The sequence below is a fragment of the Durio zibethinus genome, chromosome 24 (genome assembly GCF_047325235.1).
Source record: "Durio zibethinus cultivar Kanyao isolate XHJ-2024 chromosome 24, ASM4732523v1, whole genome shotgun sequence".
NCBI classification, from domain to species: Eukaryota; Viridiplantae; Streptophyta; class Magnoliopsida; order Malvales; family Malvaceae; genus Durio; species Durio zibethinus.
In genome coordinates, this window is record NC_143185.1 from 1,095,887 (window position 1) to 1,123,054 (window position 27,168).

At 32.6% G+C, this 27,168-nt stretch overlaps 2 protein-coding genes and 1 pseudogene across 4 annotated transcripts; 1 reads left to right on the forward strand and 2 right to left on the reverse strand.

Annotated features, from left to right (window-relative positions):
- Positions 1–82: 82 nt before the first annotated feature.
- LOC111317311 (uncharacterized) lies at positions 83–5,887 on the reverse strand (annotated as a pseudogene). Its single transcript, XR_016333150.1, has 8 exons — positions 4,694–5,887; positions 3,193–4,418; positions 2,408–2,693; positions 2,068–2,292; positions 1,500–1,673; positions 993–1,187; positions 783–896; positions 83–558 (listed from the first exon to the last, which is right to left on the reverse strand). The product of XR_016333150.1 is annotated as an uncharacterized LOC111317311 (transcript).
- Positions 5,888–7,454: 1,567 nt separating this feature from the next.
- On the reverse strand, positions 7,455–12,520 carry HEMG2 (Flavin containing amine oxidoreductase family). Of its 2 annotated transcripts, none has more exons than XM_022918540.2 (18): positions 12,469–12,520; positions 12,306–12,345; positions 11,959–12,094; positions 11,735–11,800; positions 11,488–11,538; positions 11,299–11,355; positions 11,098–11,174; positions 10,935–10,971; positions 10,645–10,710; positions 10,431–10,471; positions 9,672–9,801; positions 9,243–9,422; positions 8,995–9,069; positions 8,700–8,823; positions 8,504–8,612; positions 8,326–8,400; positions 8,103–8,209; positions 7,455–7,746 (listed from the first exon to the last, which is right to left on the reverse strand). In XM_022918540.2, exons 1-18 carry the CDS (start codon positions 12,497–12,499, stop codon positions 7,628–7,630), a joined length of 1,521 nt encoding a protein of 506 aa, XP_022774275.2. In that variant the 5' UTR covers positions 12,500–12,520; the 3' UTR covers positions 7,455–7,627. The 2 variants fall into 2 exon arrangements, with proteins under 2 accessions (XP_022774275.2, XP_089609629.1); XM_089753503.1 differs by having other exon boundaries at positions 10,645–10,785.
- A 7,914-nt stretch (positions 12,521–20,434) lies between these two features.
- On the forward strand, positions 20,435–25,395 carry LOC111315900 (uncharacterized). Its single transcript, XM_022917920.2, has 4 exons — positions 20,435–20,825; positions 22,485–22,760; positions 23,128–23,265; positions 23,685–25,395. The coding sequence occupies exons 1-4, from the start codon at positions 20,523–20,525 to the stop codon at positions 25,230–25,232; spliced, it is 2,265 nt and encodes a 754-aa protein (XP_022773655.2). The 5' UTR covers positions 20,435–20,522; the 3' UTR covers positions 25,233–25,395.
- The last annotated feature ends 1,773 nt before the right edge of the window (positions 25,396–27,168 follow it).

Here is a 27,168-nt window from a genome sequence, read left to right on the forward strand (position 1 = left end):
TTACCATAAAAAGTAATAAAGCTTACGACTCTTCAGAAGTTATTTTGGATGAGACGCTCCATTGATCATTGCTTTGGTAAAAACCACAATAATGGTCAATCTTTTCTTTGTACAGAAACATCAATTTAGAATAACGAACCGAAACTTACCTACAGATTTGCAGCTCTAGAAAATAAAAGGCAGTGTCAACCATTTATACACTCATGAACATATAATCTACAATCATTCAGAGTTCATCCATACATCTCTTAGGAGTTCATATCTGGTAGCATTATGATAGCCATTTCCCTTTGATATCCAATTAAGCTTTGATTGAACAGGTGATGATCGGAAGCCATCAATGAAGATTGAAGCCAAGGGTGAATTCAATTCATCAAGCTCATCATCGCTTGTGTATGATTTTCTGAGTACTGAGGACCCATTTCTTCGCAGCTGAGATTGGCTTCCAACTTCTCCAATGATGCTAACAACAGATGTTGCTGAAGGCGGTGAATAAACTGGAGCAGATGCAACACATGGAAAGTTTGTGACAGACCCTTCCCTGGCTTCAACAGGATCCTGATGCAAAATAGAGGCACAAAGGTTTTTTCATATCTTCGAAGGGATAGGTTAGCAAATCCTAGTTCTACTTGAGGAAATCTTTACTCCTCGAGTAATGTTCTTTGTCCATGTAGATATGTCAAGCTCAAGCACATATCATAATTCATGAATCCTTTGAAGTTGAGTTCAGGTGCACATGGTAAAAGCCTAATCTAGGAGTACTTCCAGATTTTATGACTAACCTCTGCCTCCAGGGCTTCAAGCACAACATCTGGAACTGGATCAGGGCAAAACTCGTCTGGGATAAAGTTGTCAAGAATTCTCTTGATCAATGCTGCCCCAAATGTCGGACATACCTGAAAAAATAACGATCAAGAACTGTGAATAAACAGCAAAGTAAAGACCACAAAGCCCGGAGATTAAATAAAAGGTCTGAAGTTAGGGTGCCAAACCTCTTCCCTGATAGGTCTACATAGTAGCATGTCCTTGGGAAGCATCATGAGATCACTCAATGCATTAAGGAGATGAAAAGACTTTAAGGATGTGTCTTGTCGCTCGTCACTGTCATCCTGGTCATTCTCATCTCCCACTGAGTCATCATCGTCTATACCAAAGACGTCAGTCAAACATCTAGACCAGTTACCGATCTGACATCCACAAAAGTGAAATTCAACACGAGTTGCTTTCACCATCTTAACCAAATTGGACACAAAAAAAATCCAATTTAATAAGATCAACCATGCAAAATTCCAAATAGCCTAGGCAGAGTCAGGAGGAAAGCCATGCCAGTCAAACAACTGCCATCCCAGGCAGCCCACACCAAGAAGGAAAAGTAATATCAAAAGTTTGCAGACTTTGATATAACTACCAGTGGAGAATGGTTATGAATTATAACGGCATAATATAAAATGATTTCACTCAACAATTAACCTCGAGACTACCACATTTGCATTGCTTACCACATTTTTCAGCTGTGCACCAGCACCAAAACTTGTTTTCCCAGCTGGAATGGGAAGCACAAGAGGATTGCTAACGGGGTCAGACACAGGATCAGTAGGGATCTCATCGCCAGAATCACGAAGAATGGCATTGAAGATAGCCACATCTAATCTAGCCATGCATTGCTCCATTATCTAGAGGCGTGATATGGATGAAGAATTATAGCATATTCAATTTACAAGAAAAAGAAAACCATCAGAATAGGGGAAAAAGACCAGTGTCAGTTCCCAATAAGATGACAAAGCAACCATCAAAAGAATACCGCAAAAGTTAAATTACTTAAAACCGCAAGAGTAAGAAGCAAAGCAACAATCACTTTAGCTCTTTTAGAAATTCATAATTGTTTTTATCTTCAAGACTTTTATAAAGTCTCTTATTGTATACAAACAACTTAATGCTCATTTAAATGTTAATTCACTAACAAGAATGCTGATTGTTTCAGATACCATCAACCTCCAACTGCAAAATAGATTGTTAGTGTGTCATACTTCAGTGCCATTTAATCAATTGTTCAAAAGAGAATATTACCAGTCTAGACAGCAAACGCAAGCAGCCACATTCATGCCCCGCAGCTCGAACCGGGCAAAGTCTTTCACAAGCATCCTTGAAAGCCCTCTTCCAATGGTCTAAGGAAAAATTCACTTGGCCTTGATCACTTGAACTAGATATCCTCTCAAAGCTTTTACTTGAGCCACAGCCCATACCACTATCAATTTCCTTTCCAGCCGCTAACTGCATATGTGGAGTGAGAGTCTGAGATGGAAATAAGGAACATATTTCGGTTAGCCAACTATCCCAGTTTGTGATTCAGTGTGTCATCATATATTTTATTGAAACAACTTGATAGGGAAAAAGATTTAATTGTTACCTGCCACCAAACAGACTCGATGATTCTGGAAAAGATCCATGCTTCAACCCTTTCTAGAGCTGAAGTAAAGGCAAGTGGATTGTCCCAGTCACTATATGTGAAAAGTTTATTTTCTTTTTTGCCAGGAGAGGATTCTTTCCATTTCAAGGGAGATGACACCTGTTTCTTTCCCTCTCCAGCTTCATTTCTTTCTATGGGTCCAGCAGGGAGTGGTAACTCCAAATCCCCAATGCTTTCACTTATAATTGCTCGCAACACAACAGAGTTTGACAACCAAAATGTCAACCTGTAATCATCATACATATGACATATGAGTTCGTGAGAAGTCATAATAGTTTCATGAACTTATCATAGCTTCATATTTGAAGTTTTAATTAGCAAGACAGTGTAACATAGACCAGTCTCTAACCAATGATTTTACTCACCAACTTCGGCCTTGGCAAGAGATATCACCAGAACTTTAACCTATTACAACATCTAAAGAAAAATTGCTCTGAACTTTTCAAATTTCACTTCTCAATTCGTGGTATTTCGATTCACGGAAAGGCAGATACAGCTCCCTCCCCTCCCCACTTTCTTTTCCCACCAAAAAAAGAAAAAAAAATTCGATCCCCCGTAAGTGAACAATCAAAAAGACTAGTTATTACAACTAAATCTTTGGGAAAATCCAGCTTCATATGCTGTAGAACTGAGAAATTAGTTAATAGAACTTTTAAGACATTAATGCAAACTGGTGGTAAAGAATGTTCAGGTAGAACAACGAGAATAATATGACTTGAATGTACCTCGGAACATCATTTCCACATGCTTTTGCAACCACTGCAAGTCCAGAAACGGCACTTCTAGCTGCACTCGCTCTCCTTGATTGGAAGCCTTCCTTACAAGCATGAAGATACAACCTAGAAAGGCGCCGAGCTGGAGAATGAACCTTACTCATGGAGCTTCCATGCTCAGCAACTATTGAGTACAGAGCAGCCTCAACAGCAGCAGCTTCTCTCAACTCTCCCTCAAGAATCCTTATCTTGTTTTCCAACTGCTGCATTTTGTTCTCCAAAATGGCACTTCTAGTATCCTTGGGGTATACCTTAGCATCTTTCCTTTCACTGCTTGATTTGCTTCTGATGGTTCCAGGCCCATGCTGCGCGTCCCCCTGAACACCAACATCCTTCAATTCTGCATGCTGATTATTGCTAAACAACCCATTGCTCCTAACTGAGTCTGATGAAGATCGAACAGATTTGACACGCTTTAGTCTGTCACTTTTTACGGCATTGGCCTTTGCTCCAAGATTCCGCCGTCTTAAAGAATTTTCTTGTGAATGAATATAAAATTGTTCATCTCCAGTAGAATACCTTTTCTCTTCCAAGTATTGTCCTTCATGTCCATTTTCTTGCCAATCATATCCTGAGTTTCCTTCCAAAAAATTATCATATGCATCATCAGCGGCTCAAGCCTCCTTAGAGAAAATTTTGCCATTTCTTTGAGCTTTCCTATCATCTTCTCCATCAACTAGAGAATCACTAAAATCTTTAGATTCCTGCTTATCAACCTGAGGACTGTTACCTGAGGATGCCAAATTGACCTTAGAACTAGCAGATGTCTCTTCTTTACTTTGACCATCACACCTAACCGCGGTTCCTTTATTGGCAACCATTTCATGAACCTTCTGAGATAAATCTTCATGATCATTGCTTCTCATGCTTTTGTTGGTTTCAACCTGTGCATTTTCATTAACCAAGGATGATGAAGACATATGAACTTTATGGTTAACAACGTTATCTCGTACAGGTGAATTGGAACTATAAGAGTTAAATGCGGAAGCACGAGCATCTACTGAGCTCTCGAAGTCAGATGATAAGTCTGTTGATGATGAGTAAGATGAATTCCCCTTCGAGTTTTCATGTTGTTTGACCAGTGTTGCCACATTTGTTCTTTCCAGGTGCAACTTTGAAGCCAAGGCATGTTCCCCTTTAACTTCTCCCTTGCAATCAATTACGGTGACTGATCCATTCTGCAATTCAGTACCAATTACTATATTACCTAGTGCAATTTAATTTTTCAAAGACAAAATCAAGGCATACCATTAGGCTGACCATAAGATATGCCCCAACAGCATCATGATCTAAGGGTGGATATGGGAGATTTTGATTCCATCCGAAAAAAGATGCAACGAAAAAGGTTCATTACTCCTAAATAAATGGAATTTTTAATGCCACAACACAGAAAAGAGAAAGAAAAAGTAATTAACCCCATATGAAGGTCATAAAGGAAAAAACTAAAAGCTACCTCATTTCGAGGAAGTGAACTTCCATTTGATTCCAAAGTTGAAGAAGAAACAGTCAGAGATGAGTGTGAAGAAACATCATCATTAGTGAATGAAGCAACCTCAACTTCCTCAGCATATTCTTCATCCATCAGAGCAGAAACAGACTCACTTCCTTTTTGGTCCAGCGATGGCTCTTTGGACAGGCTGCCTTTTGATGAAGAGCTGTTCCGACCCTTATAAAGTCGATCAATTTTAATATACAAAATTGGCAGACCAGTGTTACTAAAGCTCCTCTGGCTGTTCATTGGAACAGTAATGTCTGATGTCTCTTTGATCACACTGTATTCCGCCAAATCCACAATGGCAGTAGATAACAACTGGATCTTATCCCTTCCAGGCTCATACAAGTTAAATTCTAAGCAATTCTGCTGGAACACATCACCATCCCTGCCTTTAACAGACATGTCCCTCACTAGATTCACAGGTAACTTAAATGACTCATTAAACTCAATTTTTCCCTCACCAAGAATGGAACCAAGTGTAGGTGAAACAGTGTTGGTAGACCCTGATCTATGTTCACCATTTTCCCACTGAATCAGGACGGAACTAAGTGATCTCAGTGACTGAGATGGGGGCCAAGGTTTAATCTCCTGAATGTGGATTAGATAATCAACATGAACCATTGGCCCTCTCCGGTTCTTTGCACTCAAAAACTAGTATTTTTACCTGGATGTGTTTAATCTTAAACTATTTAATCCGAAAGGTAGTTGAATTCCTACAATGCAGAAAGCGTTATAAATTTTTAATTTTATTAGAGAAACTATGCATCAAGCATTAAGTGCACAAGCGGCATAACTAAAAACAACCAAGCTTATAATCCTAAATCCTAATACATTTTACCATGAAGGATCAAGCAAAAACGAAATTACCACCAGCTTAAGAAGACTCATTTGTAAGCCCAAGAAACAAATTAAAGGCAAATTTCCTGCATTTTCTCAACAACCAAACATAAGGGCATGTAGCTTCCAATAGAACAAAAACTAAAAGAAACATAAAGTAACAAATGATAGTTGCACTCAAAAGCTAAACCACTCAGGCAGACATTATTAACATAAAAATGAAGAATTAATCCAAAACAGAAAAATAGCTTATAATCATAGCTCCAAAACAGAAAAAAGAATTAAAGCAATGAAATTAACAAAGGAACTTTGAGCTCATTCATGCAATGGACATTAAGTAAGCTAAAGAAAGCTTAAAAAAAAAAAGAGGAAAAAGATATAAATATATTATTGCAACTAAAAATAGAAACATTTAAGTTCATTAAAAGTTAATTAATAAAAAACCAAAAATTTGGTTCTGCCGAAGGTTAAACGCTGCAGTTTTGGAAGGTTTTCTCGTGTCGTTTTCCGCTTTAATTGTGCTGCGTTGGCGGAAATGGTTCTATTTAAATAAATTAATTGTGCGAAGACGTTATTATTTGTAAGGAGATTTTAACACGCGCTTATATGGAAAGTGATAGAAAATCTCGGCTGAATTTTATTAAATGTAATAATTATATTTATATTATTAAAATATTAAAATAATGTATTTATATTAAATTTTATATAAAATTTGTGTCATAAATTATGTAAATGTAAAAATATAAAATATTTTTTATTTTATTATATTTATATATAATTATTATTAAAATTTTAAATTATATTATTTTATATTTTATTTTTATCATATCATTATATTATATTTTAAATTGTGTAATGTACTATAAGGTTTCTGAGTTGCGTGACTCTTTTGAATTGAGCGTGGGACTAAATTGAAACAAGCGTTTAAAACTCGTGTCTGGTCTGTCTTGGTTGGCTGCTTTAACCGACGTTATATTGTTTTTTTTTTTTTTGTAAGAAATAAAATTTTGGGTAAATAAATTATTAAGGATAAAATATATCGTATTTGATATTATAAGGTAAATAACTATAAATAATTCATTTGAGATGACTCCAACAAATAGTTATCGATAAGATTCGAATTCAAATCAAGATAAAATATATCGTATTCGATGATCTAAGATAAGTGACTGTAAGTGATGAATTTAAAATTATCTCAATAAGTAGCTACCGACAAGACTAGAACCAAAATTTTTTCGTTAAAAAAAAATAAATTTAACCGATTAAATCAACCATTTATTGATAACATGATAATATTGTTTTTCGCTTTTCAATAACACACGCACCCCATGAAAGTGGACCCACGCTTTTTGGGCTTTAATCAGTTGGGTAATCTGATGACCAAACGAGTCATTTAAATCACAACATGATATTACAATATAAGTATAATACCAAAAATATAAATACAATAATCATGTATGAATGTAATAAAATTAAAACATATTTCTTTTTGATTTTGTATAAATACATATTTTAACACATGATTTTATATATAAAACACAATAAAAATACATAAATTTTAATATTTTATATAATATAAATACACCAATCATTAAATTTACTTTTTGTTGATGATTGTTGGTTTTTTTTTTTAATTTTTTAATCCACCTCTGATCCTTATTTTTATAATTATATGATCAAATAGAACATTATGCACATAAAAAAATTTTTGAATCCGCAATATTTGCCAGCATCGAATCATTAATAACATATCAATTAATCCAAACGCAATCGACATGATTGTTGGGTATTCTGAGCAACTTCAAGCTTGTCAAAGCACCTATAATAAAATATTCAACAAGGAACGGCAAGCCATTGTGTTGCAGACAATGAAGCATAATAATTGTGATGAACTGGTTCCTTCTTCAGATAGGGTATATTTTTCAAGATCCCCTCAAGGGTATATCGTGCATTCTGTGAATGCATGCCCATTTTCTACATCATATTTCATACAGAAACCAAAAGACAGTAAAACAAAGGATTAGATTATATCATAATCAACAAACAGTATAATTCCTATTTCGATGGTGATCCATCTTTCTGATGCGAAGATTCCAAATACGAGATTACAAAATCAGCTGCTTTGCACCCAGAAGCAATTGCTTTGCCAACAGATAATCCGGCTTTGTGGTTACCTAGCAATGTGGTTCACAGTTCACACAAATAAAAGGTTATAAAAACTGATAATCGTGCCGATTCATTATCTTATATTCAGACAAGCACTTCCGGAGAACAATCATTCTTTCAGATGTTAACTTCTAAATGATTCATTTCACCATCTGAAAGTAATACAAATTAATTTGTTAAAAGTTGATAAGTGCACTGAATGTGATTGACAGCAATGAAAATCTCAGGTCAAAATCTTCCCGGTTATTATTAAGATTTCAAATTTTGCTTTTGCATCCAAGTGCCAACTCTTTCTACAGGAAAGGACCGAGGTGAATGATTTATTACTGCTTATAAACTTCCAAGTATAACGGCAGTTACTTACCTGCATAGAAGAATCCAGGAAGATCTCTCTCCATCTTTTCAATTGCTTCCAATACTGAAGCATAGTTACGGCCGTATAAGGGAAACGCCTTGCTCCAGTAGAAATGACTGTTATTAAGAAATTTTCAAGTTGTCAGAAAATGTATGGAAGCAGTGTATTTTATCTCAGAACTCGTACATAAGCAGTAACAATAAATGAAATGTTAAGGTAATGGTTCATGTACTTCAAGAATGTGGGCTCTCCCTCCACTCCCATCAACTGCCGAAGGTCAGAAGTAACAATTTGCTTTAACTCATCTCTAAAACAATGATTTTTCAATGAAAATTATTAGAAAAATAGTTATACATACAATGACTCAAGAAAAGTATAGTAAAATAAAAAAACTATCAAGTTTTCTTTACGTCGAGGCTTTTGCCAGCTCCTTATTTCGACTTCCTCCAACAAAGGTAGTATAGAGATACAAATTATTAGGTGCACGATCAGGAAACATTATAGATGAAAAAAGTGTACCTGCAAAGAGTCAATACATACAATGAACACACTATGGAAAAATATACGAGTTAATCTTAAATGTACTGTACCATAGCCAAGCATTACCCAAAGTTTTTAGACCATTTTGTTGCTCGTTTGAAGGTACAAGAACACCAAATCCTTCTAGCGGTCTCTTGACATTCTCCTTCTTAAAGGTGGTAATAATAACAGATACTGGCATATAACTCACCTACATTTTAATGGCAAGAGAAGGTGAGTACATGACTATAAACTTAAACTGATACTAAAAGCATTTTTGCTCATTCAAAAATCAAAAATATTTGCGTCATCCCATGTAGATTGACAAGGAAACTGACATATTCTAAATATAAGCATTTTCCTCAAATCAAATTGCAAATACCTCAGGGATAAAGTTCAATGGAAAGGGCTTTCCGCCTTTCATAATTTTCATTTCTTTAACATTGCATAGGGGAGCCTGCAATAAAAAATAAAAAATAAAAAATTCATGATCTTTTAGAAATGATATCTTTTAACAAATAAGTATAATGCATAGCAGATTGCATGTCAAAACACAAGATGTTCTTTTGGCAGTATCAAATAAGAATAATTTCTACAGGTTGATTGTCTACTAAACAGAGTCCAACTAACCGTCATTATTACAGCATCAAAAGATGAACCTTGCGAGCGCTTGTCACGGTCAGAAGCATAAGAGAGAGACCAATTCTCTAATGTAGACTTCCCACCATGACTGTAAGATAATGACAAAATCTTTGATTTCAGTTTAAGCTCATCTTTGGAAAGATCTTTGCACAACATATCAGTAAGCGTCTGCAAAAGACATCCAAAAATAAAGGACCATATTTAAATGATAAAAGTTTGTGGCAATATCATGAGAGTATCAGTTAAAAAGACCATATCTGGTTCAAGTTATTGATGCTAAAAGAATAGGAAATAAGACCTTTTGGTAAAGCTAAGGGAACGGACATTTTAACCTATATTTGGGTTAAAATTATAACCCTAGTAAAATCTGAAGAATAAGAAATGGGTGTGCAAACAAGTTATCCATAAATCATTTACCTGCATTCCACCCTGAAAGGAAAATGAGCCACGCAGAGCATTCTTTTTCACTGAAGATTTTGTTTCTCCACTATTTTCCCTTTTGGCAGATAATTTAGATTTAACTGCTCCAACGATGATAGAGCCAAACCTGACAAGCAAGAAAATGAACAAGCATCGACCAAAAAATTAACAATGGTTTTAGTTAGCAAAAGAATGTAATAGTTCTTTCACTACTAAATTTTCAGCAAATGCCGCCTATTTTTAAAAATATAATGCATCCAGGTAATAGAAATTCACAACAATTGACAGCCAGATACGGTTCTTGAACACACATTGGAGGCAATTTTGAGATACACCTAGTCCAAATTTAAACGTGCTCATTCTAACTTTAAACAAATACCATGAAGGCCAAAACTATAATTTGTGTGTTCACAACTGAATGTTTTTATATGTAAAAGAATGCTTTGGTAAAATTGCAAAAGAAGCAACATAAAACTGACAGAATAGTCCCAAATCGTGATGTCATCAGCAGTTGTCCCAGATCACAGAAATTTACAGAGTATGAGAAAGCAAAGAGTATCTATCAATTTCATATTAGTAAATTAGTCTTCCAGTGCCTAGGGAGAGTAATAACAACTACCTATAATCCCTCATAAGTTTAGAATAAGCAATTTAATGGCTCTAGGACAAAGTGAACAAATTGACATCATATCTGAATTCAGAGATTGAAACAAAATTTGTTTCAATTTGTTCAGCAAATATCAGCCAAAGAAATACCTTTGCTCAAGATCCCATATCTCTGGGAAGGAATGGCGCATCTGTTTTTAACAAGAAAAGGAGAAAGATAAAATGAACCATCACCAACAAGACCCACTTCATGGCTCATGAAAGCATCGGAAAACACTGATGATTAATGTAAATTGAAGGAAAAGCAGGTTTATTCTTCCTTCCATGAAACTTAAATAGATTAGTCCAAAGATATGTTACTCACAGAAAGAGATTGGGGATCTCCAGCACTTGTGCCAGCAACAAAAGGGTCGATGAGATAATCCACAACCTTATAGAACAAAATCAATAAGTAAATGGACATCAAAGGCATCAACCTTTCACAATGTTTCAGGTAATCGTCCTCCTATCATTTTTCTCAAGTCCATTAAATTTGAATGTTTACACAAGTCAACACAGAACCCAAGTAAAAAGGGAAAACCAAAAAAGTTATATTTGGCAACATGATTGGGGAATAGATAACATGGAGTAAAGGAATTAGAAAGCAAAGCATACCTCTTGTCCAAAATGACGCTGAAAGAATCTTCCCACACTGCATGGAAATTGAAAACATAAAGTAAAGAAACAAGACACATCCTCAAGCAGCAACAAGTAAAGAGACAAACAGTCCAAAAAAAAAGCATGCTATAACAATGGAAAACTGGATTGAGTTTATCACCTTTCCTGATTGTAAGCATCAGATACTTTTGAAGCATCACTTTTCTTCCACAAAAAAGGCTCCAAAATTACCTGAAACTGCAAAAACAAAACTGGAACCATATAGGCATGCTCATAACCATTACAGAAACAAATGGTAGTATAAGACATTGAAAATTTCTGATCCACTGGGCATGCCCGAAATATGTTCTAACAAACAAACCTTTGATTTTGCCGAAAGAATGTTGCTCATGATTAGTGCGATGGGACTTGTGGGAATCTAGCACAAAAACCAAGCAGAGATAGGGACCACATTCAGACCCAGGTACAAACATATCTTAGGGTGTATATAGTCTTACTGTGAGAAGATGTAAATTCAAATAGCAGTAAAGATGGAGCAAGCAAAGCATACCAATACAGGCACCCCATTTCTCACAATATAACGTTTGTTCTGTGCAATCGGCTGCAAAATGCCACCAATAATCATGTTAACAAAAAATGTGATACTCTCACTTTCAATATCATCCTTCATGGGCGTCCAAGCTTTCAACTAAAACCAGCAAACTTGCAAAGAATGTGGTATTGAAGGACAAACTTACAACTAATAGCTCCTGAATTAGCATTTAAAATGTAATCAATATAGCTATAGAAATGCTTACAACTTGTTGCTTATCTCGAATACCGAGTTCATCAAACAAATTTCTCACTTCAATCTCACTTTCAGTCTGCACTAATCAATAAACATTAGCATCAACACCAACACCATCAATTCATTCAGATTATCCAAAATACACATACATACATACATGCATACATACATATATATATATATAACTAAACCAAGCAATTATAATCAAAAACATTATTTTTAAAAAACTTTTACCATTGTATTTGCTCCTTCATCCCAAATCAAACCCTCCCGGGAAACACTTCTTAACTTCCCTCCAGCTCGTCCTTCAGCTTCAAACACCGAAACATTCAAACCATGTGATCTCAACTTGTAAGCCGCCGCGAGTCCACTTGATTATAGTCAATTTTCCCCAAACAAATATAAGATTGCGTTCAAAATTTATGTAAAAAAAAAGTTCATTTCCAAAATTTCAAAATAAAATTAGCTCTTAACATCAAATTTTCATCAAAATTTTCAAATTCCAGCTTCTTGATAAGGCATTTCATTCTCCTAATCAAAATATCCAAAAATTAAACAAAAAAATTCGAAAAAAAAAATACCTTACACCAGCGCCAACAACAGCTACTCTTTTAGCAGAAGCTGAGAAAGAAAGAAGCACATAAAAAAATCAAAAGAAAACGAAAAAATAACCTTGAATTATTGTGAAATTTGAATTTGGTATTGGATTTTAAAGAAATCTTTTAGAGAGATGTAGAATTGTACTTTGCTTGTCTTTGATTTTAGTTGACGCCATTTTCTTTTCGGCTTTCGTGTCAGTTAGCACCTAAAGTGGGACGACATTTAAAGGTCTTGGTCGGATTGTAGGCCCACTTTGGGTCTAGTTGTTATCTGGATTTGAATATGGGCCTTTGGGCTTGGGCTCATCATTAACAAGGATAAGACTGTTTATTTTAGGCCGAAGTCCAAAAACAAAATTGAGGGCTAAGAGCCCGTTTTGTATTGGAGCTGCATTTAATTATCAATAGAGGTGAGAAAAAAATAAAAATCGAGAAAATTAAAAATCGATTTGAAATCAATCGGTTCAGTTTGGATATAATTTTTTTTATTTAATTTTAATTAAATTTTAATATTAAATATATATATTAAGTTTGAATCAAATTTTAGATTAAAATGTAAAAGATTGAAAAAATTCAAACTGAATCAAATTATATAATTTTATTATTTTTATATATTATTTAAATTTTTATAAAATAAAAATAATTATTTTATATCTAAATATATTTAAATATATTAAAAATTATATTAAAATAATATATAAAAAATTAATTTTTAAAAATCACTAAATCAAACTAACCTGAATCGATAAAATTTTGTTTGAATTAGATTAATTTTAAAAAAAAATCAATTCAAATTAGTATCGAATTTTAAAATTTTATAATATTATATTTTATCTAAAAAATTAAATCAAATTTCATTTGATTTAAACGGTTACCACCTTTATTTGTAAATGCAATGCCAAGTGAGATATGAAATTTTAATTAAAAAATTTTGTTGTAATGAATTTGTTCATAATCCTAAAAATAAGGTTAAGGTTTTTTTAGTATTTTTGTCCTAATCTGAAGTCATTCAAGTTAGATAGCTCGAGCCTTGTACGTGTTCAATAAAACAGATAATAAAGGATTTTTTAAAAATATTATCAAAGATATCTCAAAGTTTTGTTACATCTAATCTTCACACCGATACGTTACGTATACCATTACTAAAATATTAGTACAATGTTACATGTAGACCTAGCAATTGACGTATTTTATATCATATAAAATATTAATAATTTTGTATATATATATATATTATATTTTATATAAAAATTATATACCATAATTAATATTAATACAAAAATATAAAATAAAATTTTTTGTTAAATTTCATATATAATTTTTATTAAAATTTTAAACTATATCACTTTTTTTATTGTATCAAGTAATCATGTTTTAAATATGAATATTCACACTCAACTAGTGAGATATTATTTACTTTAGATCAAAAAATTTTATAATTTTATCTCACAAAAAGTATTTTATTATAAGTTTTAGATTAAATCTCTATATATATATATTAAAATAAAACCTTAAATTATCCTAATATAGGATTAAGACGTTACAAACTTCTCTGTTAAAGTTTGACATTCTTATCAAACTAACACAAAATATACGGATCCACCAAATAACATCAAATGTTGGGCAAGACACTGAAATTTTAAAAGTGGCTCTCATCGTATAATATTTAGTTTTTACAAGATTCTAAAGGCAGCTCTTATAATGTAACACTTAACTCTCATCCGATTAGTAACTTAATTCTGATATCATTTATAGAGGCTCGTATTAAACTTGTAAGGTATTATCTATTTTTAATTTAAAAATTTTATAATTTTATTTTACAAAAAATATTTTATAAATTTAGAATTAAATCTTTACATATATACGATCGTAAATCATTATATTATTTCAATATAAGATTAGAGTGATACTATCATTGGCAGGCAGATGTGCTTGATCTTGAAACTGTTTGCACTCTGGCTTGGTTAACCAGCTTCTACATGAGGCTTTGGGGGAACAAAAGAGGAGCCTGATAAAACATAAAAAAATCACAGCTAAAGCAATGATAAGACTACGATAACAAAACCTTGAACTTGCTTTTGAAAACAATGTATACTTTAAGTTTCCCCTAATGATTTCTAATGATCAAGAACATTTTTTTTTTTATGCACAATGAAACCCCACTGCAAAATTTTACTCAAAAGAATTGTGTTTGACACTTTTTTCATACATGGTTTCCCACCAATGTGATCTTTGATGATTTTCTTCCCTTTGCTTTGGATAACTAAAGATTTGAGCATCTTCATCTTTTTTTTTTTTTAGAAAATTAATTTTTAATAAAAAACAGTAATTAGTTAACATATACAAAATTTTTAAATTGCATACAAGAGAGCAGTTAGGTTGATAAATCATTCAATCTAAATTAGTATAAAATAGTATTGGCAAAAAAACTAGTACAAAATAGTAATCATCTTTAAGAGATGATATTTAATAATTTGAGATTAAAATTTCAATATTTGCAATTAGATCTGTTCAATAATTAAGCTACTTATTAAAATATGAAGGTTTGTCCAAATTTTAAAAGGATTTAAATAAGAAATTAAAATTCGTTAAATGATTTTTGGTATAATTTTTAAATCTAATTTAAATTTTGGATTGAATTTTGAACAAAAAAATTAAAATTTGAATTTGATCCAACCTGATTTGAATAAAATATATAATTAAAAAATCATAATTATATAAGTATATATATAAATTTTTATTTTTATAATTTATTTTTTATAACTTTTTATTATATAATTAAATTTCATAAGTGGATTTAAGATTTATTTTTTCAATTTAAATTTGATTAAATCGAACCTATATAAATATATAATCTATTAATATCAAATATAAATTCAATCTGATTCGATTTATGAATATCTCTACTTGCAATCCTTTCGTCAATTTACAAATTACAACTTCTTTTGTATTAAAAAAAACTCCCTAAAGATATGAGACAAATATCAAATTTTTTTATAACTAAAACTATCAATATTTGATTTTTTATTATTAAAACTAACAATCCAGTCCTTTACCAACATGCACGAAGATGGGATAAATATTTTATTTGCTTAAAGATTAGAAGTCTAACGCACAAGTTTAAGACTAAGACCTTTAAAATACAAACAACCCGAAATTAATCGAATAGGGTTGGTTGAAATTAAAGCAATTAGAACACAAATTTTAATATAATTAAATTGGAAAAATGGCTTCTAAGGATTAATTCCATGATTGGCGCCAAAGCAATTTAAACTGGAAACCATGATAATGACTTGGTCGAGATTTCAAATTTTGAAACGAAAAAATATTTTTTTCTGCCACTTAGCTTCAGCCTGATTTGCCAATGCCTTCCCTGGTACTCAACTTTTGGCTGTTTAATCAAAAAGAAAGGGAAGAGGCTTCTCTATTGTCTCATTTGTGGTAGACAATCGGAATGATATCTCCAGGTGCCAATGTACCCTGGGCCAAGAAATTTAAATTTTTAAATTTTTAAATGTCATTTATTAAAAATATTTATATAAATTAATTAGATTAAATTATAAAATTAACTTTAAATTGAATTTTTTTTTTGTAAAAAATATTTAAAGATAGATATTTTTAGTCCAAATCTTTCAAGTTTTAATCTAACTCAATTTTGTAAGGTCAATTATTTTAAAATTAAATTTCGGATAGGGCAAAATTGAGTTTTTTTTTTAAATAAAGTTGAAGTGAAATTTTAGGTAAACTCCTCAATATATAAAAATTATTTTTATTATTTATTTAATTATATATATTATATTAATAAAATTATTATGCAATATTTTAATTTAAGATATTAATTTAATAAAAATATTATATTTATATATAATAAGATATAATTTATATTAAAAAATAAAAACTAATGAATATTAAATTAAAATTATTAAATTAATTTTGAGTAAAATCAAATCAATTGCAGTTCCATACATATGCAAGTCAGATCGAATCGATTGTAATTTTATACATATACAAATCAAGTTGAATATAAAAATGATATTTTAATATTAAGTTGGGTCAAGTTCGAAAATTTATTTTATAAAATCATATCGAGTTTAAAAAGAACAAAAATTCATATTGATCCAATTCATTATTATCATTATATAAATTATTTAATCTCTCAAATCATAACAAAATATATAATATTTGATAATCTAAAAATAATTATTACAAATTATGTATTTAAAATAATTTTAATAAAAAATTATGACTGAACTCAAGTCTAAAATATTTACATTTTAAAAAATAACTTTTATCAATTGAATTAAATTTTTAATTGTTAAATCGAATATTTTAAAAATAATATTCTTCAATTTGGCTAAGTACCAATTTATTCTTCAACAGCATCAATCGTGCCGACCGTCCATACAGGCATTGACTACAAGGACATATAACTAAACAGATACCAAATGCAAACCCATGCATTCTTGAATTCTCGAATAATAGAGGTATCCGTACAGTGTTCGAAAACTGATACGGGAAAGATCGTAGATTCGGAGTTTGAAATGAGCATTAATTACCTGCGCATGGATTGCTGCTGAGCTCGATCACCGTAAATTTAACTAATACTTCTAAATTAATCTTCTTTCTTTCGTATTTGTTAGAAGATTGCTTATAAGAGTGAGGAAGAATAAATTTCGAGAAACATGTTCCTTTTTTATTTTCCTATCACGCGTTAAGGCCATCCCCATGCCGACCTGCCATTTTCAACCCTTTTTTTTTTTTTTTCATGTTCTCGAGAGAGTGAGAGAGTACGACTGCTCCACGTACATTTTGCATGCATGAAAACAAATGAGTAGTAGGACTTGAGAAAAAATATCAAAAAAATTAACAATTGATTTAAAATTATAATATTTTATTTATATAAATTTTTTTATTTGATTTGAATTAAGTTTGAATATTAAATATATATTAAAAATTAAAAAAAATAAATTATATATTTTTATTAATTTATATATATTTTAAAATTTTTATAAAATAAAATAATTATTCTATATTTAAAATATTTAAATATATTTAAATTTTATATTAAAATAATTTTAAAAATTTTCAAATCAAATCAAATTAATAAAATTCAATTCATATCAAATTAGATTATATAAAAAAATCAATTTAAATTAACATCATATTTTAAAATTTATAATATTATACAAAATTTAAAAACAATTAAATCAAATGAGATATTTAGAAGAAATTGAAGCTACCAAAGAAGTAGTAAATCCGGCAGCTGACCAGTATTCGTGATTTTCCACGTGGCAAAAAAGCTGACACAGCCTCATTGCTAACCATGCAGTTGTGGCTGAGATAAGCTGTCTTCCTAGTGGTTAGGTGACTTGTATGAATCACAATATTTTCTGCAGTTTAGTGGGGCCAAGAAGATCCCCTGCGATCCTGTTCGGTTGTAAGGATTCAGTACATCCAGCTGTACCCTGATATCATCGACACTTCGAGGACCTCCACAAAATCACAGCCGTGAGGGCCCACACCTGCGCAAAATCATACAATGATGTATAATGTGTCCGGCTGTACACCAGATTCAGAACCTTTATCGTACACATGTCAATATCAAGAGCAGTCAAAGGACAGATTTTAGATATTTGTGAATCTGTGATTCATAACCACATGATCAGATGACTAAAGTGAAAAAAGAAAAGAGTTGGTCAAAAGAGATATGACTGAGGTCATCAGGAAGACTCACTGAGTCAAGCAAGACAAGGTTGCTTGTTGATTACTCGTTTTGACCACCCAGGATTTTGGATTTTGGGAGTCAACTTTATTCTGCTCTTTTAAATTTTTATGCCTTTTTTTTTTTTTTTTGCTTTTGGCCAATAATCCAAAGGGGCAAAAGCCTTCATGAAAATGGATAAATTTTTTTTCCTTACCAAAAAATATGGATAAATTTTCTATCTCTTGTGTGTATTTTTATGAAAAATATTTGTGATTAATTATTACATAAATTCAAAATTTTAATCATAATAACTTCAGAATCATCAATACTTGTTGATTTTACTGTATTATCAAATTAGTTAAATCTCATTTTCTTTGATTTATTTTTCTATCAAATTAGTTAGATTGGATTATTTTGATTTAAAAATTTTTAAATAATTTTATGTTCAAATTTTATTAAATTTAAATATTTTTTATTATTTAAATTCATATAATCATATTCAAACTATTTTATACTCAAATTATTAAGTTTTAAAGTTAAATTAATTTAATTTTAAATCATTTGAGTTTTAATCATCTTAAAATTATGTTAATTCAAATTCGGATCACTTTAACTGTTGATTAAATGAGTTTCAATTTTTTTTATCAAATTGAATTGAATTAAATTCAAACTCAAACATATGGATCTGAATTTTTTTAAATTTGGATCATATTTGATCGCTCTAACTAATGGTGCCTAGCCCATTGATTATTATTTCTTCAAGCTTTCGGTATAAAATTTTCAAACTCTTTGAATATTGTGTACTATTTCTCGTACCAATAGTTTTTAAAAATTTATTGCCACAACAATTTAATTGGAAAATTTAAGACACAAGTTAAAACAATTTATAGTATTATTTTGTAGACGTGATTACACAATCCTGACTTTATTTAATTACGGTTACAAAATATTAATTCATAATGAATTGATATATTTTATTGTAAAAATATTTTAATTAAATAAATTTGTTGATAAAGTTTCTTTCAATTTAAATTTTGTTAAAAAAATACTACGCCCTAATAATAAAATAAGAAAAAAAAACAGTTTATTGGATCAAAGTAACAGATAAAAAAAACAGTCCAATAAATTTATAAATCTCAGTGAGAAAATAGAAAATTATTATTAAGATAAAGAAAAAAAACGGTGATACTACAAAACCCGACAACCATGTGTTTAAGTATGTAGCATGGCATATCGATGGTGCAGTTGAATCATACTGAGTTGATATATTAAAAAATTTAAGTTTGAATTTAATTTAAAATATGTTGTATGGAATTTGGTTTGAGTTTAATTGAATTTAAATTTTTAAATTCAAATTTGATTCGAAATAAAAATTAAATTATTTTCACTTGTTTGATTAGATTCATTTAATAAAAAATAAATTTGATTCTCATACTTTATTTCAAAATTGATTATGTGTTTAATCGTAATCTCGAACTCAGATAAATATATATAAAAATAAACTAGTGATTTTTTAATTAAAATAATAAAAAAATAATATTTAAAATTTTAATTAAGCACACAAGTTATTTAAATTAAATGTTAAAATGCTTTAATTTGATTTACTTGAAAAATTAAATTGCTTGAGTGTGAGCATGATTCAATAATGATTAAATTAATTTTAAATAATTTATGAATATTGATATATTATTTACATCCCTAAATATATCTTTAACATAATTCTAGTTATTGTTTATTTCATTTTGTTTTTTTGTTGGATATGTCCACTTTGTAGCTAATGGCCACTATTTTGGTTGAGAAAAACAAAGACAATAAGCCATATAAATTTATTTAGTAGAAGAATCCAATGATTAAATCTATATCCGTGAGTTAAATGGAATTGAGTTAAGTTCAATTGGCTTTTCATAAAGTTATAATTTTATAATCTTATGAATTTATCCAATACTTATGTGTTATGTCAAATATTGAATATAGTTAGAAGTTAGAAAAACAATGATAAGGCAAAACAACTTACTCAAAAACTTCAAAGAAGAAATTCAACGTAAACATTGTTCGTTTCAATGTTTTTATATTTTCATATTCAATTTATATTTTAAAGCAAATCAAGGCGGTTCTGATAACAAAATTAATTCCTATCAACGGTCCTGATTTCAGATCTCAAACCCACGATTATTACCCGATATTTTCTCCACGAACTAAGCCTACGCGTAACCCAAAGCGGCCATATGTCTCAAGCCACCAATATACAAAGCCCGGGCCTCGCGCCTAACCCACAGCCTTCCCTTAAATTTACTACGATTAACGCTCTCCATTCTTATTTCTTACCATTTAATTTAACCGTGGTAAAAAAGTTAAAAAAAAAAAAAACCTATCTAATAAATAAGCCACCTTCTTAGCTTCAGTCTCTGGCGCTTACTTGCTTCTAGCATGCCATCTCTCACCTGAAGGTACATCGACGTTTCGGGACTACCTTAAAGGAACCGCTACGTGAATCAATGACGGTGTTTTCCGGCAGTAGACAGGTGGTTCCCGTCGACTGCGAGGCTGAAGTTTCTCAGCGTCTTCTCGAAGCTTCGCTATCCGGCGATCTGAGGTCCGCTCTCGAATGCATCGCCGATCCGTTCGTCGACGTCAACTTCGTCGGCACCGTTTGCTTAAAAACGAGGAAGACCGAAGTCGTTCTGAGAGAAGAATCCGCGAGTGAGGTCCGCGTGGAGTATGAAGAGTTTAAAACGGACGTAACCGCTCTTTTCCTCGCTGTTCATGTTGGAAATGTCGCTCTCGTAAAGAAACTACTGGTAAATGCAATAGAAAACTTTCGTTTTGTTTTCTTTTTTTTTGGATAATTTTGATCGGCTTTGTGCAACCTGTTTCATTCACGTTGCGTTTTAATTGATTGTTTTTATTTTATTATTTTTACTTGAAATTTTAGATTTTTCAACACTCTCATTTCCGTTGCCGTTTTGTTTGTGATTCTCGAGCGTTTTAAGCTACTCTGCATTTCGGTGATAAGAGTTCAAATCTTTGAGTTGCTTGTACGGATTTTTAACTATTTTTGAGAATCTTTTCGTCGGTTTTTTTTAAAGATTTTTTTGGCTGAATGTTTTGAATGTTTTAGGCCAGGAGAGTCAGATCGAAGCTTTTCAAGTCTCCATTGTTAACCACATTGTCGAAAATTTAGTAAAAGTCAAAGGTTTTTAACCATTGATTTGGTGATTTTGAAGCTTTTCACTTAAACTCTCTCTAATACTCTGGCTACTGAGAAAAAAAAAGTTGCACAGGATAAGATACTCACTTTGAAACGAATTTTTCAAATTCAAATTTCAACCGACTAGTTTGGTGATTTCCTAATTTTTCAAAGTGCTAAAAATATTTTAAATTTTAAATTGCTCGTAATTTCCGTATAATTACTGAGATTCGTTGATATAATTATATTCTTAACGCTTTTTCAACTTTTTGGTTTTTTCAAATCGAGGAAGCTAAGGTTACATCTTATATGTTCCTCCGACGTAATCTTCGAACATTATTATTCCTTTTTACTTAAAAACTTTTCGTATCTTCAAAGATTCACTGTGCTTTTCCCTGCTCTAGTCCTCAAATTGAGGAAGCTACGGAATATGTCTACCTTATTGTTTATGGTTAAAAGGCTTGTCCATGGAAAAAGGGCCTACGCAGTACTTTCATTTATGGGGAGCTGCTACGTTTTGAGAGGTCCTAAATCATTTCAGTTGCTTTAACAAAATTAATGATTTTCAGCTTTTGTTTTGGTTAGATCAGATGATCTTTTATCAGGGTTTTGATGGAAAAGTAATGTGAAAGAAAGTTTATGGTAGGATTGGCAGTGTGAGTTTCGCCTGTCCTAGACCAAGTCTCTCCGATTCAGCCCTCATTATCTGTTGCTTGTTTATTATGCCTTTCTTTTCATTATTTCGTATGTCCTTTTCATATTTTTGTTATAACACATTTGTTCAAGAAAAATATGCTGTGCAAGCCCCATACTGAGTTGTCACCGACATTGGCTTGAGTTTGAAGTACAAAATAGTACACCTATATGTCTATGATGCATCCCCCATCTCCTTTTAATTGAAATCGTCATTCATTTCTAGAAGAACGTCCCATGCTTCTCTGTCTATCAATCAATGTTGTTCCCCATTTTTGTCTGTTTGTGGCTGGGAGATTTCTTTTACCCGATGAACAATCCAAAATACTTATTATTCCTATATGTAATATTTTCTTCTGATTAACCTCTGTAAGATTTTAAGAAACGGGGAGAAAGAAAAGAAATTTACTGAGTATTATATTGTGTTGTGTTTTATTTATGGCCAAAGTATGAAGATAATAAATTAGCTCCAAAAGAAGTCTCCAGTTTAAATTCCTTTTACCAACTTAACTATCAAGAAGAAAATAAACCCCCCTTTGTGTTATGCTCTAAAAGTTCGTACACTTTCATATCACAGAGCATAGGAGCTGATGTGAATCAGAAACTCTTTAAGGGCTTTGCAACAACAGTAGCAGTGAGGGAGGGTCGTCTTGAGATTCTGGAAATCTTGCTTAAAGCTGGGGCGTCTCAGCCTGCTTGCGAGGAAGCTCTTCTGGAGGCAAGCTGCCATGGGCAAGCAAGGCTTGCGGAACTGCTTATGGGCTTTGATTTAATTCGACCACATGTTGCTGTCCATGCTTTAGTTACAGCATGCTGCAGGGGATTTGTGGAAGTGGTGGACACTCTCATGAAGGTAAAACCATCATACCCATTATATCATGTGCACCGCTTTAGCCATTTACATGAGTAAAGCTCTAAATCGCACTATAATAGAACACAGTAGGGCACTTCAACAGTTTTAACTTTTAGCCATTAGAATGACATGTAATTCTGGCTTTTAGCTGCTATTAGCCTGTTGTTTGCATCCCCTGTTGTGCCTCATAGTAAGTTGGGTGATTGGTATTGGTGCCCTTATTGCTGATTTGGCCAACAATACACTACTGGCGTTATTCAGTTGATCCTACATGACGGGGACATTTTATTAAGCTCTTGATATAATTTTGTATGTGTTATTTATATTAGATTTTATGTGATAATCTAATGGCTCTCCTCGATAACAGTGTGGCGTTGATGCAAGTGCGAGTCATAGGCTGCTGCTCCGGTCTTCTAAACCTTCTCTATACACAAATGTTGACTGCTCTGCACTTGTTGCTGCTGTTGTTAGTAGGCAGGTTTCTGTTGTTCGCTTGCTTCTACAGGTGATGTAATCTTTTAGCGTACTGCGTGATTTACATAAATTTCCGAAACTCTGAAATAAATTCTTCTAAAATAGGCACTAAATGTTTAAGTGGGTTCATGCTGCTAAATGTCTTTCAGATGTACAAGCTTGGAACAGGAAAGCTTTTTATGATTAGAATCTAAATCACTCGAACATTCAAATAATTGTTGCATCACATCTGGATCTGATCAACCTTTGTGGTAGTTTATTTCACATAAGAAAGGTTGAGTTTAGCAAGATATTATTTTTCCTGATAAATCAACAGAGAGAGTTAAAAGAGTTGCATTAAAGAATAAGTAACATGCTTTGAGTAATTCGATACTAATATTATTGGTATTTGGTTCTCGCCTTATAAACCACTTCGACTCATTATCTGATTTATCCAAAATCATAATACAGGCTGGGAAACCAACTGATATGAAAGTAAGTCTTGGAGCATGGTCATGGGACACTACTACAGGTGAAGAATTTCGAGTGGGTGCAGGACTGGCTGAGCCCTATGCCATTAGTTGGTGTGCTGTAGAATATTTTGAAGATAGTGGTACCATCTTGCGCATGCTCCTTCAGCACCTCACCCTTGAGACACCTCACTATGGAAGAACCCTCCTCCACCATGCAATCCTTTGTGGCAATGCAGGAGCAGTCAAGGTGCTCTTGAGCCGTGGTGCAAATGTAGAATGCCCAGTTAAAACCATGAAAACTGAGTTCCGTCCAATTCACATGGCTGCTCGTCTCGGCTTGTCAGCAACCCTTCAATCCCTCATTGATTCTGGTTGTGATCTAAACTCAAAGACTGACTCTGGTGACACAGCTTTGATGGTTTGTGCAAAATACAAGCATGAAGAATGTCTCAGAGTGTTGACCAGAGCTGGTGCTGACTTTGGCTTAGTTAACATCTTTGGTCAGTCAGTTAGTTCAATTGCTGGTTCAAACCGGTGGTCGCTTGGTTTTCAGCAAGCAGTGCTAGATGTAATCAAGGTTGGAAAGATTCCCAAGTCAAGCAATGTTTCAGTTTTCTTTCCCTTAATATTTGTTGCTCAAGCTGGTGATGTTAAGGCTCTAAAAGTTGTGATTGGAAGGGGAGAAGTTAATCTTGATTATCAGGATGATAATGGTTTCTCGGCGGTCATGGTTGCTGCCTTAAAAGGTCACGTTGAAGCATTCCGCTTGCTGGTTTATGCTGGGGCTGATGTTAAGCTGTTAAACAAATCTGGTGAGACTGCAATTACATTATCTGAACTGAACCAGAACCGTGACCTGTTTGAGAAGGTGATGCTTGAATTTGCAATTGAAAAAGGCAATCGCAATGCTGGGGGCTTCTATGCTTTGCATTGTGCAGCGCGTCATGGAGACTTGGATGCTGTTACATTGTTGACAAGAAGGGGCTATGACGTAAATGTCCCTGATGGAGATGGCTATACTCCACTTATGTTAGCAGCTAGGGAAGGTCATGGTTCCATGTGTGAGCTCTTAATCTCACATGGGGCAAATTGTGATTTTAAGAATGCTAAGGGGGAAACTGCGCTCTCTCTTTCCAGAAAAACTGCTGGCTTGAAAAACGATGCAGAACGTGTGATTCTAGATGAGTTTGCTCGCAAGCTTGTTCTTGGTGGTGCCCATCTCATTAAGCATACCAAGGAAGGAAAGGGAAATCCTCATGTGAAAGACGTGAAAATGGTGTTAACTGCCGGAGTGCTGCAATGGGGAAAGTCAAGTCAACGAAATGTGATATGCCGAGAGGCAGAATTGGGGCCAAGTCCAGCTTTTGAGAGGAACAGGCGCAGCAAGGGTGATGCTAATGAACCTGGAGTATTTCGGGTGGTGACTACCAAGAATAAAGAGATTCATTTTGTCTCTGAAGGTGGGTTTGAAATGGCAGAGCTATGGGTAAGAGGAATAAAGCTTGTAACTAGGGATGCTATCTTTGGTAGCCAGAAAGCTAGGTAGGGATGACTTAGAAAGTTGATTTTTAGATGATTGTATAGTTGTTTGGAGGAGTACTTCGTCGTGGAGTAGCTTGAACTATCGCTATTTCGTTGTAAAGGTTCTGATCTCCAGTACTTTGTAAATGCTTTCCATCTAAAAATATCCGAGTGTCGGTTTCCTGTTCTAGTTTTTGATCTGGAACTGCGAATGAACAGAGCACACTGAAGCATTGGGAACTCTCAAAACCTGATTGACGTCATTGGCAGTGCACCGGGTTCCAAATGGGGATAATCGTGCTGGGTTCTGGTAAATACTGGAGCACCGTAGCTCAGCCAGCGGGATCTCCTTTGCCTTGCAGAAACAGTAAGCTGTCTGGGCTGTTCTGGTAACATTGGGACATTGTTAAACACTCAATCACATAAACATGTTGAACAAAGTTCTTCAACAGTAATGATAATGATTGGTTTATTACCATTTCAATTACATCGAAGACCTTATTCAATTGATGATAATGATAAGGTAGAAGGCATATCTTGATCAACTTAAGTTTAATTATCTTTGCTTTATAATAGTCGCAACAAAGGTGCCAAAAGTATGCAAAACTCTCTTCCTCTGAACTGCTTATTAAAGCACTTATGAAAAATTGCTAAATGTAAAACAAAAGACGCTAAATTTCTCAAACATGTGAATAGTAAGTGTTTTTAGTGCTAACTGTTTGGTGGCGATTATAAATGTTGCTAAACTATAAAGCACGTATATTATTGAATCCCTCGCGTACTCATGTCGTATTTTCTGTTTATGACATATCGAAATATATATAAAATTTGATCGAATATGAAAAAAAAAATGAAAAGACAACTTTCGTATGAATAATAATATATATGTTCTTTTATTGTTGGAGTCCACAAAGGCAGGTCTCGAGGGCAATGGAAGAGACGTGGAGTAGCTGCTAAGCATCAGAACAACCAAAGGTCGTGATTGGTCCACTGGCATCATTTGCTTGAACACATATCAAAGCCAAGATGGACACATCTGATTATTTCTATTCTTGAACCATCCCTCCGAGTGGGATCTATCATATTCATAACTGTTCTTGTTTTCCAACTTTTCCATGCTTGCAATTATCCAATAATGTTTTGGCGCTAAGGATGGCAACGACCAAGTCAAGATAAATTTTTGTTTGTTTTAAATTTCATCCGATTTTATATCAAAAATATTAAAATCTGATCTCATTTGATGATTTTTTAAAATTTTTTTATATCTAAATTTAAATTTGACTTGAAATTAATAAAATATTATTTTTAATATAAATATAAAATTAAATAGTTTAAAAATATATGAATATAAAATTAAATAAATAATTAAAAAATAATTATATATATATATATATATATATATATATACCGAATCGAGGTGGTGCAGGTTTATTTAACGTTCGATCCCAAATTTTTACTATTATCCAACTTGAAATCCGATTAAAAAAAAAAAAAACTTAAGAGTTTGGATGGAGTTGGCACTCACCGGGAATGGGTTGGGCTGCCATATCTAGTTGGCACCATAATGGTTATACTACATAGGCATCAATAGTTTTATACCAACGCACAAGAGGAATGTTGTGGGTTAGAAGATCCTCTCCTTGCTGCGGAAACAACTAATCCTTGCACCAATAATGATTTCAAAAACCAGCCCACCAAAGCAATAAACATCAGACTTAACTGAATATGTTCCGCGTCTTATGTATTCTGGAGCCGTATATCCACTGAATGCAATAAATAAACAAATCATTCTCAACTGCAATTACCTTATTAACAGAACCAAATCCACCTTGTCCAAATTTGTTATTCCCGGAGAAATTATCTGTTGATACTTCTATTGCACTGAAGTCGAATTGCAATAATTCCAAAATATTATTGTTATCTGCATCTTAACAAAAGGAAGTGAGTTAGCAAAAGAAAAA

Excerpts from the sequence above, each read along its gene's own strand:
- HEMG2 (XM_089753503.1), bottom strand. The coding sequence starts at position 12,499 with ATGGCGTCAACTAAAATCAAAGACAAGCAAA. Across the intron at positions 10,972-11,097 it reads GATGCTTACAATCAGGAAAG|TGTGGGAAGATTCTTTCAGC; the intron begins GTGATAAACTCA and ends ATTTCCATGCAG. Across the intron at positions 9,802-10,430 it reads ATATGGGATCTTGAGCAAAG|GTTTGGCTCTATCATCGTTG; the intron begins GTATTTCTTTGG and ends CTTGCTTGTCAG.
- LOC111315900 (XM_022917920.2), top strand. The coding sequence starts at position 20,523 with ATGACGGTGTTTTCCGGCAGTAGACAGGTGGTTCCCGTCGACTGCGAG. Across the intron at positions 20,826-22,484 it reads CTCTCGTAAAGAAACTACTG|AGCATAGGAGCTGATGTGAA; the intron begins GTAAATGCAATA and ends TTCATATCACAG. Across the intron at positions 22,761-23,127 it reads TGGTGGACACTCTCATGAAG|TGTGGCGTTGATGCAAGTGC; the intron begins GTAAAACCATCA and ends CCTCGATAACAG.